At 32.7% G+C, this 22,660-nt stretch overlaps 2 protein-coding genes across 2 annotated transcripts; both read right to left on the reverse strand.

Annotated features, from left to right (window-relative positions):
• Positions 1–521: 521 nt before the first annotated feature.
• On the reverse strand, positions 522–8,587 carry LOC123214690 (serine/threonine-protein kinase BSK1-like). The gene is made up of 9 exons (XM_044634631.1): positions 8,100–8,587; positions 7,898–8,033; positions 7,131–7,264; positions 6,952–7,057; positions 6,273–6,358; positions 5,458–5,646; positions 4,867–5,031; positions 4,663–4,776; positions 522–1,167 (listed from the first exon to the last, which is right to left on the reverse strand). The coding sequence occupies exons 1-9, from the start codon at positions 8,418–8,420 to the stop codon at positions 919–921; spliced, it is 1,500 nt and encodes a 499-aa protein (XP_044490566.1). The 5' UTR covers positions 8,421–8,587; the 3' UTR covers positions 522–918.
• Positions 8,588–9,677: 1,090 nt separating this feature from the next.
• LOC123213714 (protein ALTERED PHOSPHATE STARVATION RESPONSE 1-like) lies at positions 9,678–15,239 on the reverse strand. The gene is made up of 4 exons (XM_044633197.1): positions 13,631–15,239; positions 13,162–13,364; positions 12,311–12,534; positions 9,678–11,338 (listed from the first exon to the last, which is right to left on the reverse strand). Exons 1-4 carry the CDS (start codon positions 14,955–14,957, stop codon positions 10,600–10,602), a joined length of 2,493 nt encoding a protein of 830 aa, XP_044489132.1. The 5' UTR covers positions 14,958–15,239; the 3' UTR covers positions 9,678–10,599.
• Positions 15,240–22,660: the final 7,421 nt, after the last annotated feature.

Raw genomic sequence — 22,660 nt, forward strand, 5'->3', positions numbered from 1 at the left:
TTCCTAGGAAAAGTTAAGTCATATTTAGAGACAAAAGAAAAGGTTTATAATAATTTGGCTTTTATTGAAGGAAATGATTAGAGTGTCGGTTTGTTTATTGATAGAAGAATATCAAAGGAAAGAAATCTAAGTTATGAAAAATCTAAGTCAGGACATGAAGTTGATTTGTAATTATAATGAGAAGTAACACATTAAGGTCAACTGTTTCAAATTAAAGAGTAGGTTAAAAAACAGATGAAAACAAGTCTAAGTTAGAAGAAGCGAATATAACAAATGATGAGATTAGCGAGGTACCTTATCCCCCCTCTGCTATCAATTATTTAGTGCATTATGAATTATTTAAGAGGGTTCCTGATCTATTTGTCATATAAATATTAGCCTTTTCAAAGGACACAAATTTTCAGTGCAATGGCAACAATAGAAAATGTCAACATGTATGTAAACATGTTATAACACTAAAATGCATCTTTATTTTTATATTTATCAGCAATCTAAAGGATTGGATGTCGAGAAGAGTCATCTGGTCAACCACCAAGCCACAGAAAAGACATGCTATAATAATATGTATAAGAAACCAAGTTGATCAACAGATTGCAATATACTCCCACAGACTAGATCAATTGATCTACAAGTTATTTTGAGCCATCAACAGCAAGGATATGCGCATTAAAAGCCTACAGCAGATAATCAATTGATCTTTGATTATTTGTTGTTCTCAACTCAGTTTGTTTATATGCACATCTAAAAGCCTATTAAAATCATCCCTGGAAAAAAGAAAAGTCACATGCCCTACAAGTATCTCTGCATGTCAATTTAGCTGACAGGAAAGTTATGGTTTCCAACTCAAATTTTATACAAACTTTGCAATAGCCTCAACATTGTGGGTAATGGTATATTGACTTATCACAGTTACCATTCCTATGGTGCCTTTCCCCGCTGTTTCTTTTCCTCCAACGCAGCTCCTTCGTTCAACATGTCAGTGGCATCTGTATGCATGTTCAACTTGGCAAGTGCAACCGACTGCATGTAAAAGGCTGTTGGCCAATCTGGATAAACACACTGTGCTTGCATTGCATCTAAAAGGGCAGTATCTGGTTGATCAGAAAAGAGATAGCACAGACTACGCCGTGCATAAACCGTTGGGGAGACCATGGTTCCTTCTATAAACTGCAAAGGAAAAAGGGAACAGGAATGATAATGGTAAATTCCAACACAAAGGAGTTCTGATGATAGCCCACTTACAGATTTTATTTGAGTTATCAAAAATTCACATATAAGGAAAGCTAATGAGAACCAAATGTCTAATAAAATATATGCCATCATATCAAATATCACTTCAATCAAAAGTGGCCACTTGATACTTTTACGACTTCATAAGAATAGAATAAACAGAACATGATGAAATAGTACAAAATGTTTGCAAAAATTATGTGTCACAAAATTGTACCCGTAGGAGACAAAAATGGGAGCACAAGTGGCACACCGAGAGGAGGGACCACTTCGGACAAGAAACACACTGGGCAGCACATTGTGTGGGCAGTTATGAGAAGAATAAGCATAAAAGTGATTGTGGAGGTGAGAATGAGGCAGGTGGAAAAATTAAGGGAAAAACCTTTGGGGAGAGAACCTGGTCTCTCAAATACCAGGCCCGAGGAGAGTGTAATTGCTCTCTAATTAATTTCTTTATTTATTTATTTTTTTTGGCTTTAAGTGCTGTGAATATAATCAGGATTGTGGTTCAATGTGAGACCAAGCAAATATCAATACACATTGATTTTCTTATTCATCTCTCATTGTGTTATTAATTTGTATTGATTGTTTGGATGAATTGTTGGCTAAAACCTAACAATTGGTATCAGTGCACATCATTTTGAGGATAGGAAGAGTAGATATCATAAAGGATGACCATGGAAGATAGAGGTTCATCTGGCAACTGACATAGCTGGAAATTTAGGAAAGGTGGGAGAATGAAATTTGCCTCCGCTATGAATGTAAAGAAGAATTGAAACACAACTATAAACGCAAGTCAAGAGTTGTTCTTATCGGTAAAGGAGAACAATTAGGATAACGTTGACATCCTAATTGTATTCAATAGGGAAACAACTAGGAGATAAGCTATTGTGACTGAAATGGGAGTGTTTGGCAAAAAAACAATGGAATCTAATGACCAAAAGGATGAATAGGAAGACTTTGAGAGTAAATCGAAGGAATCCGCTGAGATCCAGCGGTAGGAATCCCTTTGGTGGTTTAGGGTTGAAGAAGACGGGAAAATGGAAGCCCAAAACCAAGATACCCGACATAACCTACAATTAATAGCAAGTTCGTGAAGTGGAGCCTAGAGAACATGTCTGGTGTTTGTAGTTCATCAAGTGGAAACTGTGTGAGAAATTGCTTAGAGATAGCAAGTTTCATGTTGACCTTGTTGAAGCTAGCCACGCGACTGTTTTAGTGACTCATATGCAGTTACAAGCTAATATTTTGAATGATAGAATGAACAGGACGACAACCATTTAACGGTTTTGGTTGGCAAGAATATGATATACATGTCAAATTTTGATGATTCGAGAGCGGTTTTAGCTAATAAAAAGGAAATTGTGGTCGTTGATTTGTCTATCGATCAAATGTTGTTTAGACTTGACGAGCTTGAAAGTGTAAAGAAGTGTGAAGCTAGAGTAATCACAGTGGACCAAAATGAGGGTTTAAAGGATCCAAACGAGCACAATTGAGGCACTGAAAAGGTTGATGATGGTGATCCTCCTCGATTATGGATCTCGAATGGAATGTATCCAAGTACCACATTTACAAGGAGTATTGGAGATTCAATTGTTGAGACAATTGGGGTTCCTGCAAATCTTGAGATTGTTGTTTTAGAGCTCACCAAGGATCATCCTTTATGCTTATTGGTGAAAGGGTCTTTTGAGTTTCTTTCTAGCAACATCGGTTTTGACATGGTTAAAAAATACAACCTGTTGGCCATATGATCTAATCATAAGCACAACTACATTTATAGAGACATAAAGTCTAACAACCTGCTGTTGGACAAAAGTGGTCAAATGAAGCTCTCTAATTTTGGTCTTTGCAAGCCTTTTGACGACACATATTTGCCTGCTATTAATGCAAATGAAATTTTAGATGATGACAATTTGAATGTAACAGTTGATGTTGGTGGTTGCTTTCCAGAATTTGGTAGTAGATGTGGGAAAAGCCCCCTTGAACAATTACAGCATTGGCAGATAAATAGGAGAAAACTGGCATATTCTACAATTGGCAAGACTTTGATTATATTGCTTCAGAATTGTTGTGGAAGGAAAGCTATGGAATGGAGTGTGACTGGTGGTCACTTGGTGCTATAATGTATGCAATGCTTATTGGTTATCTAGCATTTTATTCTGATAAAAATTCATGATAGAATGCTTTGAAGAAACATAATAGCTTTGAATTCAATGATTATGTTGTTTGATAAAAAAGTTCATATGTGCAAGGCTAGTAGGCTGTGTAATCATATGCCTAAGGAAGATTCAAGTTCATGGAGTGATAAACCAATTACTTACTATGAGTAGAATGAGATGCTCAAGGAGGCTTTGGTTATGTTTGTGACAACGCAGTTTCTCCCCTTCCACTCTAAGGATAAGGTGTCTCTCGTTGCACAGGATAATGGTAGGACTTACATAATTGTACCCGCAGAAGACAAAAATGGGAAAACAAGTGGCACTGTAGTATCAGTATCCTACGATACACAATATATATCCTACGATGCAAATGAAAAACGATATATATTTTAAAGTATATCGAATTAATACAATACAGTAGATATATTGAATGATACGATATGTACCATATGATATGATACATATTACCGACACAAATGAATATACCTTTTTAAAAAAATAATGGCGTGAAAGAGGTATATATGAAAATTAAAAATTTTTTCTAAAGGTGTTTATGATATTTTCCAAGATAATGACATAACAATTAGAACTTTTTTATAATTTTATTTATATTTAAAAAAATGTATCATGTGATAAGATACATGATACGAAAAAGTAGGTTTTTAATACACAATACGATACACAATTTGGATATCATAAGTGGCACAACAAGAGGAGGGACCACTTGAGACAACACACTTAGCAACAAAATGTGTGAGTAGTTATGAGAGGAATAAGCATAAAAGTGTTTGTGGGGGTGAGACACAGGCAGGCAGAAAAATTGTGGTAAAAACCTTTGGGGAGAGAACCTAGTCTTTCGAGCATTAGGCCAGGGGCGAGTGTAATTGCTCTCTAATTAATTTTTTATTTTATTTTGAGTGTTACAAATGTAATTAGGATTGCAGTTCATAGAAAAGACAGAGCAGATATCAATTCACATCAATTTTCTTATTCATCTCTCATTGTGTTACTGATTTGTATTGATTGTTTGGTTGAATTATTGGCTGGAACCTAACAAAATACTTTAAAAGGACAAGAAAATGTGCATAGTAAATAAGACAAGACAAATGTGAATCAACGATTAACAGTTGCTAAGCATAGAAATCCAATTTATATAACTTTCTTCCAATATGCCACCTGGAAAGTAACTTCTAATAAGCCTTGTTCACATGGAAACCATTTCATGATCCATACTTGGACCAAGAACATGTGCACGAGAAATTAAAGATTGTACCTGAGAGTAAAAGTCAATGGCAGTTTTAAAATCTTTATCACGAAATGCATGGTCCCCATGCTTCCTAGCCTCTAGCATGTCTCTCATTTGTTGTGTCCACTCTTGGAAAGATAACTGCACCAGTCCAAATTCACATAAATCTCTTGGAATGAAATTCAAGTGCCAAGATAGGCAAGACCATCTTGTTTGCATGTCAAATTTTACCTCATTTGTTCCTTCATCATCTCTGTAGTGGATCGTAACCAAGATCTGATGAATTGCAGTGAGGTCCATCCGTGAACAAGCCTCACCCATTGGTGAAAGAGGGTGTTGCAGGGTTGGTGGGGCTTCTTCATGCTTTGTGCTTCGAAGCATGAGAGAGGATGGAACCTGCAAAACCCAGAGTATAAAATAATCAGGCTCTTAATATGAAGTGATGCTCTAACATGAACAGTGAATATATCACTTTTTAATTACTATATGCTTCAGTTATTCAATAGCCATTATGCATATGATGTTTTAAAATATCAAGATATTTGCAATAATTATCATATATTAAAAGAAATAATCATCTAAACAAAAGTCCATTCATGGATCCTAGCCTACACTCAAGTGTTATGTTTGCAAATTCATATCCACTTCAAGTCTACCCCTCGATGTGAATAATAACCCTTTTTGCACCAGGTTGCATGAGTATTAAATTGAAAAATATTTAAAATATGTGAACATATGATTTGCGGTGGAGTAAACTATTGCAACAAGGCCTGCACTAATGATTGGAAATTTGAATAGTTACAAAAGAGCACAGTTCCTTACATCAGCTTTGGTTTGCAGAGGAGAAAGTGTAGCACCAAGGTCCTTTGTACTAGGTCGCTCCCTAGGTTCATATTGCAAACATTGGGAGGCAAGGTCAACAACCACTTTTGCTTCTTCCATAGAAAACTTTCCCTCTAAATGTGAATCCATTAATAGAGTGATGTTTTTTCCCCTTATCATGTCTAGAGCCTGTGTACATTGATAGCCGCAAAATAAATTCAGTGCTTGTATCTTGTATATGATTGACCAAAATGACAGAGATATACAAGGCTCTTACATCACACTTAGCATGGACAAAATATAATGATGAAATTTGACCTTAGGAAAAACAGAACAAGTCTGCAATTCATATGAAAATTCAAACTGGGTTGTCAATTCACTATGATGGTCAGCAAGTTGACAAACATGTTTACAATCAAACTCTAATAAAAACACTCAAAGAGATAAGTTTATATATTATAAATAATATTTGGTGAAAGAGCGCACATTAGAGGCATGTTTCTAATCCATATTCAGACACTGATTATGTACAAGAATTGCACCAGAAGCCAAACAGAAGAGACATACTTAAATTTAAATAATCCAACAATTCTAAATTTAATGGTTGTTGTTACAATGTTTATATATTTGAGAACAGAAGATGAATGTATGCAAGATTAAAAAATTGCAGATCTAAAGTTCATAAATTATAGTTAGAATACCAGATTCTGATAACACAAGCTGCAACAACCATAAAGCAATAGGTTTTTTATTTCAACCAGACAAACAAATTTACAAAAATATATGCTCACTCTGCATGCCAAAAGTATACTTACATGACTAGGAGGGATATGCTTTCCGCTTAGCAGATCTAGAAGGACAGTGCCAAAGCTGTAAATAACACTCTCAGGGGTGACCCTTCCTTACAATACACAAATTATGTCAATGAAAGAAAGCATATTTCAAATACGTTCAAGAAAAATAACACTTGATTCAGCAATTATAATGACTCATTACTCATATGTTATGGATCAACAACCAGATAGCTTTTTTGTTATTCAGAACTGTGGATCCCTGTATCAATCTTTATAATTCCCTCATGTATCCAATCATCTTTAGTCTTTACAATTCCTTCATGTATTCAATCATCTTTAGATAATCATCTTCCTTTCACTAAACATGGTTGTCACCGATGATGGTTCTAGATGGTAACTTGAAACTATTTTTTATTATTATTATTCTCTCATTTTATTGGCATTGAAAGAAACCATAATTCTTTATTCAACTTAATTAAAATACCTGATTTCTGTTGACAAGATTAATAAGTAAATTAGTACAACAAATTGATGCACATGCACATCAAGGTAGTCAGAAACTCTTTCAATCAAATTCCAGAGTAACTAAGGACTGTCGCTGACCCTCTTGGACTTGAAATGTTAGATTATTAAATGAGAAAAACTTAAAAAAAAAAGGGGGCAAACTATGAGATAATTTTTACAGTGGCAAAATAATTACCATTCCTCAGATACTCTGGAGGTGTGTAGGCAAGATTTGTGCTATAGCTTTTCCCATCCCTACTATTCTTCGTCAAGCCAAAACATGAAAGGCATGGATCACCATTCTGCAATGTCCCAGAAGTGAAAGAATGTTAAATAATAAAAGATAAGTCACATCAATATTCAAGGAAATGATACCTCATTGAAGAGAACCCGATAAGCATTTAAATCATGATATAACGGAAGGCCTTCAATGTTACAATAGTCTAAGGCCTCAGCAATATAGTATGCTACTCTTAGACGCATTGCCCACTCAATGGTTTGATTTTCCCCTGTGAGGATTGTACAAGATCACAAGATTAAATATCCACACAAAGAGAAAATACAATACAAATGATAATCCAAGGAAAATTCCAGAAGGATAATCTATGACAGACTGCTCTTATTTGGGATATGTGAATGAGGTTATAACAACTAACAAAATCAATTCAAAACCAGTTTGCAAGAAGCCTGTAGATACTTATTCCTTCTTAAATGAAAAATAAGCTGATCTTGAATAAGCCAACTTGACGATAATATCAAAGCCAACTTAAATGTTATAACTTTACATCAATTTAGTTGCCATTTTATATTATAAATATGTCTATCCTGCTCCCATTAGAAGATTTATAAATCTAATAGTAAAGAGACCATCATCTTAGAGGTTCAACACAAATGATTAGCTAAGGAATATAAATTATGTAACAAAATCCATAGACTAAGAGCTAAAACAAAATTCCTGAATCTTCTAACTGAAGTTTGAACAATAAATGAAGAACTAGATAAGCAACATCGGTGGAGAGACCATTTAAGCCACAAATCAGGACTCCTTGCTTCTACTTCAATACATGCATAGATAATATTGCAACAAAAAGCATCCATTTGAAATTTCAAAACAAACGAAGCTAAAGAAGAATCAAGCATACAGTGAAACAAATGTTTAGCGAGGGTATCATTGGGCATGAACTCAGCAACAAGCAGCCGCTCATCGCCTTCACAACAGTAGCCCATCAAATTTGCCAGCCTTTTGTGCCTCAACTTTCCCACACCCCTCGCCTCCTCCTGCAAAAAACAAAGCCACATTATTTACAGAAGAATCCAAAGCCTAGAAAACAACAAGCACAGTACCACAAACTGTTGAGGGTCAGGCCAAGCAGTCTTAGTAAACTTCTTAACAGCAATCCACTGGCGGTTGTTGAGGCGACCTTTGTACACAATATTTGGAGCCTTTTCACCGCTCTCAGAGACTATGTTATCAGAACTGAAGTTGTTGGTGGCGGCTTTGAGGTCCAAGAACGAAAATTCAATAAAATTTGAAGCCCCATTGGTTGCTGGGTCAGGAAGAGACGATGACGATGAAGGTGGTTCAAGATAAGGCGGTTGGTGACTACCTTGATGATCTCTCTGTGACTGAATCCTTTTAAACAAGGATGATTTACAGCAACCCATGAGCTTGTTTCGAAAGTTGGATAAGAATCATGAGCAGATGAAAGAAATGGGTTCTTCTTCTCTTATTTCTCAGTTGTTTGTTGGTTCAAGTTTCCTCAGTTCCCACTGTTGGCTTTGTTTGTTGAGGGTTTAACTGTAAGCTTTTACAGTTAAACACCGAGGTAGACTCCACAGTTTGTCTAATATAAAATAGAATTATTATTAATATTATATAATTCTGAAATTTATTTAAATAAAAAAAAAAAAAGAAAACCCAAAACCTGTTAAATTGAGAATTATCAATATCCTCACCGGCTGCAAGCCCTGACAAAAGTTGTATAGTTTCATTAATATTAGAATAAAATAAAATTTTTAATTTATCTAATTTAATAATTATAAAATCGATTATTAAATTTAAAATTTTATTTATTTCATATAATTAATTATATTGTAATATGAACGAAAACAATTTGAGCAAGATTCCTTTGTAATGCAAAAAGTGATTAACTTAGAGAAGAAGAAGTGGTCAATAATGCATTTGGTGTTGGATCATATTTTCATCACCTAATAAATAATTGATTTTAAGATGAAATCAATCTATTATTACTTTACCCTAATTTAGATTTAGCTTTTTTCAGGAGCATAATGCATTTATTTCCTTTTTATTTTTATTTTTTTGTTTAGTATTAATTAAGAATTAAATCCATTAATAAATAATTCAGTAATAAAAGAATATTTGTAATCCATTTAAGTTACTATTTCAAGGCATATATTCTTTACCAGTGAGTCCATTTCTTTATATGTCAAATTATGATATGCCACTTGTTTGATGCACACCGCCATGCTTTTGACAGTTTGCAGCATTTCTTGCCCATCACAATTATTTGTTTTCTACTTGTATAGTCATTCGTGCGTTTCTAAAATAAAAATAATAAATCAAGACTACCCAATACCATAATTTTGGTGATTCAGAATTGAATGCCCAACAATCAATTGGCCGCCACCATAAACCTACCTACCTACCTTTGCAACAACTACATATTTTTATACTATTTTTCAATGGATTTTCCGCATTATCTGAAACAGGACGACTTCTACTGTCAATCTATTAATATGATGTTACCATAAGATTCTTCTCCCTCCTTAATCTGTAGGTTTATCACATTTACCAGCATTTGCCAGAATTTCTTTTACACGACAAAGGGTGGTTCACTCCATTAAATAATTCTGCCCTTTGTCCAAGTTTAGCAGGTCAAGTGTGCGCTGTTACATCATCAATAATATGAAATGTCTTCTGGAATTTTGTTCTGATACAGCTAAGGGAATCCATAAAACCAGAACTGCTAGAACAGCGTTTACATTGTAATAACAAACATGGGGTGGTTTCAGATTGCTTTGTAACTGAGGTCTTCTGTAGAATATAAATCAATATTTAAAAGAAAGAAAAAATTTTACTAATCCTAAGCATTTCCATGACTTGCTGAGAAACAACCTCCATAATCTAATTCCAAACTCATCTTAATGCAAAACCAGGATTTCCTCACTTGGATTATTTGGCCGAGAGGTGCATCCACCTCCAGCCGTGTTCATTTGCAGGCAAATGAACTGCCCTTTATCAGTTGATCATCCCTTTCGTTGCATGCTTGTGGAGAACCCCATATGCTATTTTCGGGCATGAATGGTTATCAATACAATACCGGGAGATAATGTAGTCAAAGCTGATAATGTCCCTCATTTTGTCTGGCATCGGCAATGGAGTTTGGTTCGTTACAATGGAAGTGGCTTCATTTGGTTTCAAATCAGCAGGTCTATCCCCTTTCCACCTACATATCATAGCCAAGTTGCATCGATCAAATCCAAATGAATCAGAACTGTCTGCTTGGTCGGCAGATATTTTCTACAACATTAGCAGTTCAATCCTTCCCAATTTTTTGCCACCAGTATGTTACAGAGCTGAGCCGAGAGCTGATATTCACTTTCATCATACATAACCAAGTCTTCTCGAAAGATAAGTCTTTAAAATCCTACTAAAGGATAATAAATATAGGGGCCAAAGCAACTGGATTTGAGATAAAGGACAAGAACTAGTGACCCTGGACTTTGATCCTAAGCACCATATAAGGTCATGGCTGGACTACAAGCTGCAGATGATAACCAAATCAGCAATGTTTGAGATGACATAATTCTATCTCAAACAGTCCTATGAAACCCTTTCATTCTGTCGAGCATGTAATTCTTCTTCAGTACGCTTCAAGAGCTCTTCATAAGCTTTCACAGATTCACCTGTGAACCTCTCCATGGCCTCAAAAATACGCTGCAAACTACCCTGAAGACTACTAGTTCTAGTGTCACTCTGATATACAATATGTCCCAATTGATTGTTACTAACCCCAGAAACCAGAACAATTTTCTTGTCTAACGCCTGGATCTCCTTCTGTATCTTTTGTCCCTCTCTATCCAAGCTCCTAACTTTCCTCTCATAATCCTTATTTGCTTCCATCTTCTGGCGCAGTTCTTCCTTATCATGTTCCCAAAGTTGAAGCACAATCATAGCAAGAACTTGCATAGAGTCAATCACTTCCTTCTCAGATATTCTGTCCAAAGCTTGTGACCACTGATTACAAATTACAAATATAGGGGGTGCACCCATCCTACCCGGTGAGAAGGGAGCTATTCCATCAGCTGTTTCTTCAGGTTCATACAGAAGACACTTCATAAGCCAACAATTCAAGGCCCTGACATAACCCTTCTGCGCACCAATCCAACTAGAGAATCTAAAAATCCAATTAAGAACCTCACGTTCAAGCTGTGATGTTGCATCAAGATGTGAATCACCAAGTTTCTTGCCAGATCCAACGAGACCTAAACCTTTGGCATCTCTAATTGACTGACACTGACTATGATGGCATTCCAGCATACTTTTCCACATTCTGGTTAACCTGAAGTAAAGAATTTCAATGTAAACCATCATCAAACCAATTAAAAAGGGTGCACATGAGCAATGGAGTCACAAATGACATGCATTCCAAAAAAGCCACCATCAAGGAAACAGAACCCACAAACATCAACTAGTACAGGACAAGATCTATTCAAATTGAAAATGCAAGTAAAAGAAGATATATAATAACTTCTATAGTTGGTGACCAGTATTAATAGAAAATTATCTGATTAAAAGACACTCACAATCCCAACTAGATGAATGAACTTTAACAATTGACAAGCATATGTAAGCAGACACATGAATGATAGAGAACAAAAGAAATAGAGCAACTGAGATAAAAGAAAAAACCAACAAGCATGGACCAGCCGTTCTGTCTAAAAGCTCAGAATTAGACACTATCCAGTTCCAATATTCTATCTACTTTAAAAATTCACCAGCACCTAACTGGTATGCTGCAAGAAAAGCACCAGACCCACAACTCATATATCTAGAGATTTAATAGAAACATGAGGGCATTTTATGAAATCATAAATTACATTTACCAAACTAAAAGGTAGTTATCCTGGAAGAAATTGCTGTTGCAACAACAAAAGGACCACACCACTATCTTCCGTTGCTGTAGCTATAATGTGTCTGTCAAAAAATCCTGGAGTTTACAGTAGTGTAACAATATGATTCTAAAAGCTGTAAAGACCATCCCTCTCCCACACCAGCACTACCACAGACTCCCCCTGTATTAATATTATCCAACAATCTTGGATGAATAAGTAGACATTGTTAAGCCAAAGCACTCAATCCTCTCAATATTAAGCATACAAGCAGCATTAAGGACTTGGGACACAGATATCAAGAGGTATTTTAAACATGCGTCACAAACGAAGTCAATCAACCTGAAACTAAATTCTACACTCACAACATGAACAGATGACATCCAATTACCATGAGAAGAGCTAAAAACAGATAAAAATACCCTTGAATTAATTCATTTAGCTGCGGCCACAGCTCTTCATCCCTAATCTTGTTAATTGTCATAGAAATCTTGTCAACAACTTGAATTGCCATTCCTATTTTTATAGACAAATTCCTAATTAAGGTTCGAGTTGAATCAACTTTGTGGGCCTCCGCACCCCTTTCATCCAAGCGCTTCAGCTTACGGACCTTCCTGTCATGAATTACTCGCATCTTTTCCTCATTCTGTGAAATAAAAAAATTATGACAGAATCCTCTAGTTAGAAAGCACAGCCACCAAAACTAGCAAGTTTGGAAACATGGTACACAAAAGGCCTCAGTGTCACCTAGCTTATAAGCTTTCTAGGAACCACCGAAAGCTGGTCTAGATAACTCACACAGTAAAATCTTTGCAACACAAGATATGCTGCAACAATGATATCAAAGAGGAAAACATTTGGTAGAAAAGTAGAAATCTTCTATAAGAGCATACAATAAAGGTGGCCAAGAGGGCCTTCAAATGCCATATGCTGCACTAATATAACCTCAGGGAAAGCATTTTCCTAAAATGGAATTTCCCAACAAAAATACAATAAATCTTAGCCCTTTTAGATTAGAATAAGCACTGCAAAGCTGATAAAAACATTTACATAAATGGCTCCCATAAGACTAAAGACACTAGATATTAAATATTAAGAGAATTGTAATTGCCCAGGAAAAGATGTAAGAGGAATCTTGTACTTCATGAAAACAATAAAGCATAATTGAATGGTTGTAGAAACCCAATGGGTGGAAGATTTTGAAGGATTAATGGGAAAAAATGAAGTTATTCCAACAAAAACATTATTAAAAAAACCACAGGCTACAGTGTACCTTCACTTCATGATAGAGTTTCTTCTCCCAAAGATACAGCTTGTGCAAAGTAGAAGAAAGATTTCTCGTCATATCTTTATCAATATCTAGCAAAGCAGGGTCAGCTTTGTCGGCAGAGGATGATGAGTCAGCACTTCTAGATGTAAATGATGGTGAGGATACCACAGACAATGAAGGTGTAACAACATGCAACATCTTGGAAACTGGTTCACCGAGATCCATAAAATTCAAAGTTAAATTGCAGGTGAATTGGGTCTCCAAGTCTAATTTATAAATACCATTTGCTTAAAGAAAGAAAACGCTAACTTCGAACAGATCTGTAAACTTGATATTTAGGTCATTAAATTAGTCAATCTTTTGCCAAATTAGAACAGATCAAGCAAGAAAATGAGAGTACAACAGTTATCCTCTGACAAACAAAAAGCTTATAGATATAACTAATAAAATGCGTAAGCTTCGATCTGCATACCATGTTTCCGCTGGTAGGGAAGCTTTCCCACCTCAAGCAGCTCAGCAATTTCAGTTCCAGACTCAGAAGCTCTCACAAATTGAACCTCAAGTTCTCTTGCTACATCAAAAACATCGCGTGGACCAGCTCTAGCTGCGCCGCCATGCTCTTCATTCCTCTCTTCATCCACAACCTTCTGGTCCACCACATGCACCTCATACTCCACACCTTCATTATCCACACTAGGCCTTGTCTGATGCAAAGAAGACTCCGCACCACCAACACCGCCTCCACCTCCTCCGCCACTGCCGCCGCCACCACTGCCGTCAACAAACTTCTCCTCCACATGTACTTTCTTTACCTCATGAGAATAATCCTCCTCTTCCAAATCAGGAATTCCCTCTTTTTCTCTCAATTCCTTTGAATCCATACTTAGAGCGTAAGATGGGTAGAACTTATCATAACTCTCAAAAGGGTTCAAAAAATCCCACGCCGAAAACTGTGGTGGGGAAGGAGGAGGCGGTGGTGGTTTTGACGATGAAGCCACAGCCTCTGCCCTCTGCGGAGACCCATAACCAGGTGGTGCTAGACCATAATAACCACCAGCACCACTAGGACCAGGACCACCAGCAACACCATAGCCATAACTGGGTGGGAAATAACTAGAACTTAAACTATTGGAATATGGATAAGCATGAGGAGGATAGTATGAAGTTGAAGTTGAAGCTGAAGAAGATTCACCAACGTAATGGTGCTGAATAGTCTCGGAACTATATGGCTTCTGTTCAAAAACAATTGGAGGTTTTGGTTGATTTTTCATGTAATTCGTATGTGTAAATCCACCTTGTGAAAATCCACCCAGGATTTCGCGATCCGTATAATAAGAATTCCTGTAATCTATATGCTTAAACCCATCATGATGATCAAAGTCATGATCATGATCATTTAAAGGCGAAGAATTACCCGAACCCGACTTCTCATCGTCATCATCCGGATCCGAAACAAACTGAATGTGACCATCACCAGGATTCGAGTGAGAATGATAAGCTCCTCCAACTTTAGCAGAAGGCAATGATGGTGGTTCCTTAACACTAATCCCAACGGCATCTCCACCTTTCTTCGCCGGAGGCAAATTCAGCGTCGGCGAATCTCCACCGCCACCGCCAACACCTCCTTGATTAATAAAATGGCGCAAAGAATGACCCATCTGTTCCAACGAGTGAACATAATGAACATGTGTTTCCGCCAAAAGGTAACGCTGCTGTATCGCTTCATCAAGAAACCCACAACGGTTCCGACAGAGCGCCACGGCAGGCAGATCGTCGAGCTTCGAATTCGTACAACCCATTAGGGCCTTCTTATTAAAAAAAAAAAAAAGCTTTAAAATGTTGACACCAGAGAAGGCCAAGAATAACAAAACATGAGCATCAGAAAGACAGAAAGAAAATTCAGTGAAAAAGATAAAAAGAAGAAAACATGAAAGATGGGTATAGTGTTTGTTTCTCGAGAAAAATGAAGGGGTAAAGAAGGAGCACAAGGAGGGAATCTTTCCAGCTCGAAGAGTGTCCGGTTGTGTAAGTGTAGGTATATGTAGCAGAAACAAAGTGAACAGTTACAGTGTGTGTATTTTGTTGTGGATTTGAAGTCGGTGTGAATGTTGTTTTTATATTATTTTGATTTTAATTTCTATTTTCAGAAGCTGACGACGCTCTCTAAACAGAACCCTTTTTTTTATTATTTTTGAGTTTCCATATATGCCCTTGATCAAGAAACTAAATGTTTTCCTTGCATTATAATAAAAAGAAATATCAATAAATTCATTAATGTAAAAAAATTACTATCAAAATGACCAAAAATGGAATCTTCAAATGAAAATTCGAAGGACCTACCAAATTAAAGCTTAGGTCCTTTACTTTGTCTATTATCATTTTCCAAATTTATATATATAAAATTTTATATATAAATAATAATATATGTTATTTTATTTTTAATTTTTAATTATATAATAATATATAATAAATATAAAAATTACACATAAAATATTTCTCTTTTTTTTTAATGTTCTAAAATAAATGGGTAAATTGGTCACAATATGATATTGACTGACTGCCTCCTCATTGGTTTGTTGGAAATTTTAATATAAAATTGACATGTACCAGAAATGAGACGTGTAAACTGTACCTGCTTTTGGCGTCACCCCCCCGGACAAAACGTCTTCACTAGCGTGAAGAAGATGCTTGACTTATAAATTTAAATCTCATCAATAAATTATTTATTTATTTAATATGATAATTATAAAGATTATTATTATATTTAAATTTTAATTTATTTGATATAATTAATTTATCTTAAAAAATATTTAATTTAAATCTTATATTAAAAAATATAAATTTTTAATATGAGAAATTAATTTGTATTCTAATTTTTTTTTTTTTCTCCTTCTTTCTTCTAACCCTGAAAGTTGTTAGATGTGGGATATTCAAAATTCCAACCCACCAAAGCACGTGGAAGAAAAAAGAAAGAAAATAATTTGACCTAGCATTGGTCCCGAATGCCATGCATAACTTCTTGGTCAATTTTATAATATTTGTTGCTATGGATATACTTAACCGGTAATATTATATATATATATATATATATATATATATATATATATATATATATATATATATATATATATATATATATATATATATTTATTTATTTATTTATTTATTTTAAATATATATTCAATAATATAATAACATATATAAATATAAATTTATTTATATATTCAAAATATGTTAATAATTTTATTAATAATTAATTAATTCACCTGGTAAAATAATATACCACTCATACTATATATTATAATTGTAATTAGGGCTGTTTTTTGTATATATTTCTAGAATTCTCTGGGCACAAAAATAAAAAAGGTCTAAATTCAAAAGTGGTTCAACGTAAAAACAATGAAATTCTAACTGGTGAAAGTAAAATTAGTAAGTAAATGTTGGTTTATCTACTCAATTATACTTTTCGGTCATTTTCAAAAAACTTTAAGCAATTTTCAAACGACGTGCACCATGGGATGGGGCTATATAAAAGTATTTCTCTAACGGGGCGTTTGGTTGAGGTGAATTAATTATTATTATGATACTTTATTTTTTATTATTTTATATTTAGAGTTAGATTCGAATCAACCTTATTTGAATTTAAGTTTGAGTTTGACTCAAATAAGTCTGAAATAAACTAAGTTCAAATGAGTTCGAGTTTAAGTTTTAGAGTGTTTAATTCTTGAACTAAAAATTTTAATATAAAATAACATGATTTTAATAATAAACTAATTAAAAACTCGATTCAAGCTTCATTAGGAAGATGAAACTCTTCGTCTCTTATTGTCTCTCAAACATCGATCGAACGTCTAAATAGGTCTAGAGAGACCGTCAGAGAGAGAAAAAACTTTTGGAGAGAGAGACCACTGATAATGACACTGGAGATGACATTAAAGATTTGGAAACTAAATCCTAGAAAAAAAACTGTTATTTTTTAAAAGTTAAATTAGAAAAAAAATTTTAATTTTTAAAATTTAAAAGATAAAAATGAGATTATATTTTAGTTTATTTTTAATATTATAGATAAAATGATAATTTTACACTTATTATTATTAATTTTAATTAATTATAAATAAATATTTAAAATTTTTAAAATTAAAAAAGCACTAGAAAAACAGCATACATGAAGGAAAGATAGCTAGTAGCTATAGCATAGTTGAATAAGACCTTTGGCCTCCAAAAAACAACAAAATAAACAAGTGTAGGCCACAATAATTAATATGCCAGGACAAATAAATAAAAACAAAGTTTTTTTTATTGATTGAAGGAAAGAAAGCTTGTAGCTACAGGCTGCCACTGATGGACCACAGTACAAGGTACAAACCAAAAAGCAATCTTCCCAATCTAATAATAACATCTACCTAAAATGTTTTCCTCATCATTTAATTCATTTATCCAATTTAGTCTATGAAATTAATTAACAATTAATTTCACACCTGGAGGTGTAAAATTACTTGAAACTTTTTGGGAAAGAGTGTAAAATTACTGACAGGATATGGTATGATTGTACTTTGCCTTTGTGTTGTATGGACAGGCCATTGGGGTTATTTTCACTTAAAAGGATTACCCTTTGCTCACAATTTTTATTATTTAATTTTAAAAAATTTAAATATTTATTAAATTTTATTACTATTATTTAAAATAAAATTATTATTTTAAAAGTAATTTATATCTATTTTTTACATTAATTTTAAAAATTAAAAAATTATTTTTTATTCTTATTATTTAGAATTTTATATTTTAGAGTTAACAATTGTCTTTTAAAATTTAAAATATTATATTTACACCCCAAAAAATGTATTCTTTTCTTTGGTTATCATTCTTTCTCGCCATGTACTCAGTGGTGCCTCCCCTCCCTCTCTTGTGGTTTTCCGATACGAAAACCACCAAAATTTTGACTATAATAGCTAGATTTATTATGTGATAATCAAGTGTTTTAAGGGACTGTGTGTATTTTTAGTATACGAATAAATATACACTTATATGTGTTATAACATAATTAAGTATTTTTTATTTTTATTTAAAATTATTCAATTATATGATAATATATATTAAATATATATTCATTATGTATTAAAAATAAATATGCGTAATTTTATTGTTTAAATAATTAACCCTGTATACATTTTTTTTTTTTTAAGGTAAATAACCCATAACTCTCACCTTCATATCATTCTAATAAACTCACTTTTAACTCTTCCCTAGCCTTCAAACAATTTGTTCATAACTCTTTCTAATTTTTGAATGCAATAACTCACACCTAAAACACTATATAAAGCATGAAAAATCAATAAATCCAAGTAATAAGATTGATCTTAACTTTAATCTTAAGTTAAAATGATTATGTATTTTTATTATATTGATATATTATTAATAAACACATTGTTTTAATAATTAGGGTGGTATAAACAATATAATATTTGTTATGTTGCATTAATAAAATAGATTTAGAAATGTATATATAGAGAAAACAAGTAAAAAAAAAAAAAAAACCTTAACTATCAAGACAAAAATCTCCCATTGGTGTGACTTTCCAATTGGAGAAAAACACACCAACCCCAAGACTTCACTCTAATAGCTTGAAAAAAAAAAATATTTCAACCTCTAAAAAATGACATGAAATCATTTTTTTCTAAAGATTTTTTGAATTTTTGCTATTATAAGATTGATTACGATGGTACAGAGGACACATTACAAAAATAGAGAATAACACAATGATTTATGATGGAGAAAAATAAAAAAAAAATTAAATTCATCGTGGTATAACATAGCACAAATTGGTTAAGTTATTGAGAAATTGCTTAAAAATTAGTCGTGTTAGGAATATCTTCTTAATACTTATGAAACCCAAACATGCGCTGGAATATCTTATGACATAAAAAATGATAATAACGGTGTTTGTTACCTTGACTTTTGTTAAAAGAATATCAACTTATTTTATAAATGAGTTTAATTTAGATATTTTGAAAATTTGTAGAACATTAGATTAATAGAAAATTTCTTTCATTGTGATAGTGAAAATGTATTGTCTATTAGACATAAGTGTCAAACTCAATGTCTATATCATTATCTTGATAGATAAAAAAGGTATTGTCTACTAAATATCGTACAAGCATATAAATTATGTAATTGTTAAATAAATTATGTGATTATTAAATATAAACAAAATGTAATTGGAACTTACATAATCAATAGCTTGCCATTGAGTTGAATCATCCCAACATTGAATAAGCTTGTACATTTGAAATTAAGTTGTGAAACTATTGCTTTTAGTTTGCCGAGATATGTTGGACACTCATTAGAACATCGTTCGTAAATTGTGAATTAGATGTTCCACATATAAAGGTCATTGAAAACACCAACTCATCAGATATCTTATTAAACATATTGAGGGAGTCCAAGAGATTGACATACCAATCTTCTTTCCTCTCAAAGGCAATCGAAAACTAATTTTGCCTTTATTTCGTCTTGTTAGTGTTGTAATTGATTTATCATAATATTAATAAGTAGTTTAAACCTAACTCATAAAGTAACTTACAGTTATTTTGTTGAAAATATTGTTTGCATCATCTCAAGATTAAATGTTTCTAGTATTATAGTTATCATTCAAAGGAAGTTTGATGTTCCACTTTGCTCCACCAAACTCGTAAGATTATTTAGAATATCGTGCATTCGTAACTATAAAACAAAAGTCAATATCAATGATTTAACAAAATAAGAAAATTAAAGAATTGCTAAAATGATGATATAAAAACAAATATATTTAGAATGCAAATAAGAAACCTATTAGATTGTAAGATTTTATTGGAGGAACCTTTGACTTCTTTTTTGTACTAGTCACAACCTCACTTGCCACACATGATCATTTTTCTCATAGAATCGATAATCAAATCCCAAACTTTTTATATCCCATAGATATTTGTTAAACAAGGGTAGATAATTGTCAAGTTGTAGTATATGTGTCTTAATCACATTCCATAAGTCTACACCCAACAAATCAACGTGCAAACAATATAATATAATAAACTCAACTATACCACCGTCATTATGGCCCTATGTGCACCTTGTCAAAAACCAATATAAGGTTACTACATGTCATTGACCTCTTATTTGGAAAATATATATCATGTATTTTGTGTTGCATTGTGGAAGAAACATCGTTAGAAACGTTTGTGTTGTGATTAAATCTCAATCCAATACCCAAGTGAACTCAAACCAACTTAATTGTACATTCACTTCATTAAGGCAAATTAGAACTCATCATTTTCCTCTATTAATTTGATGTAGTAGTACTAACTATGTCAATACACCTTTGAATGTGTAAGTGTCTAAATCCAAATGTCTCAAAACGTGTCTCTTCAAACATCATCTTTTGTTTTCCATTTTTTTTTTTTTTTTTGAGTATTGCCCATCACATCTTTGTACCCTTTAAAAATCACTGGTGCTCTGAAATGATGAGAATTCAAGACCTATTAACCATTTCAATTGTATATTGTCAACCCTTTAACTATCTTTTCTTTTTACCAATGTTACATTCTACAAATAAAATTTGTAAAAAAATCATTACTAATAAAGAAAATTGTGAACAAATAAAATCATATATGCAAAACCTAATAAAAAACATTGAATAGATCTTGAAATAAAGGAGTTAGTGTAAAAAGCATACTAATTAAGTGATATCTCATACTATTAATATGGTATATGAAGTTGTCCCATAAAATATACCAACTTTCATATATGTTATCATTTCAATGTATTTGCAGTAAAATCCACGACATCAATAAATTCGATGAAATAACAAAAAGAAAATCAAACAATAAACTGAAAACCCTAATATCCTTTAAAACTTTAAAACCCAATAAAATAACATATTCAAACTAGTATTTATCAACAAAATTGAGTACAATGTTGTATGAAAACAATCACAATTAACCTTCCTTTTTATTTTTGAAGATTTCAAAATACTCAAATAAATATTGGACTTAGATTTATTTGCATCATCGTCTTTTTTTTTTGTTTAAAAATTTTTAAAATGAATATTAAATTTTAAATGCCAAAGAGTTAAAAATTGCAAATAGTTAAATTTGGGACAAAATGGAATTTAAATCCTTTGGAATTTTTTTTTTTAATCAAATGGATGAAAAATGCGATAAAAAACATGAGGTTGCATTTAAGAATTTTTTTGTCATGATAAAGACTAATGGTTAAATGGGTATAACGGTAAGAAGTTTGATTACTTTTGTAGAAGCCCTTGCAAATATGATTATTTATTTTTAAAACCCTTATTTATATCAATGTGGTCCCATCTATGTCTATCTGAAGAGAAGTAGCTCGTCAGTCAACAAAATATGATTGCAGACACTTCAGCAAGAAATTAAATGCTATCCCTAACAGGTCATTTTCACTCTCTGTCTTATGAGCCCCGGCTGCCTCCTCGTACCGTCTCTTTCATTTCTACATTTACCCTTCGGGTGAAAAATTAAAACTACTGTGTCAAACTTTGATCAATTCACATTTCCTAAACTTAATTGGCTTCAATTTCAGGTTCTGTCACCGGAAAGTTGTTGAAATAAAATTTAAGTGACAAAAAGGAGAATTCTAAATATTAGAGAGTAAGTGTTTAAAACTCATTTGATAATATTTTAATATTAAACTTTTGATTTATTAGATAAAATGATTATGACATTGAGTACTAAATCTAAGATTTTTTTTTATTGGTATAATTGATTAAATCTCAAAAAATATTATATTTTGATGGGCCCTCTATTATTAAAAAAAAATCTTGAACACTTTGGTTTCAAATTTCTCCACAAATTTAATGGATTTATCATTATATCCATAGTTTGGCTTGCAATCTTTTAGGGATATGATGCCGAAAAATGATAGTCTTGTATCTATCTTTCTAGGACATTTTATTTAATCAATTTTTCAAGGCATATAAATTCTAGGTAGAGAATCATATAAAAAGCTCATTTAGTGTTATCCATCCAATTTTAGGAATTTCAGGTCCAAAAATTGTCATATTTACAAAATTTCTAGTTTCATAGACAATATATACGAGTTAATTTTTAAAACTTCAGTTTCAAATATTATCTCATAATTACAAAATAGTTGATTTTGTAGGAGAAATATTGGAACTAATTTTTAAAAACTTCAGGTTCATATGTTATCCCATATTTACAAAACTTCTGGTTTTGTAATTAATATTCAGAATATTCTAATATGTATTCTGATTATATTTTGGACTTCAAATCCATATTTTTCACATTTTATTTTATGTTCATGTAATAACAATATCGAAAAAAGAAATTTTGAATCAATATTTTCTCGTTAATGAAAAACCATCAAACTCACCCAATAAGAAATTTTGAAGTGAACGCAATTACCTGAAATAGTTATCATGGTGTGAGAACTAATTTTTGATTCAAAGATGGTTATAATAGAAAATATCAGTGATACC

Source organism: Mangifera indica, chromosome 4 (genome assembly GCF_011075055.1).
Source record: "Mangifera indica cultivar Alphonso chromosome 4, CATAS_Mindica_2.1, whole genome shotgun sequence".
Taxonomy (NCBI): domain Eukaryota; kingdom Viridiplantae; phylum Streptophyta; class Magnoliopsida; order Sapindales; family Anacardiaceae; genus Mangifera; species Mangifera indica.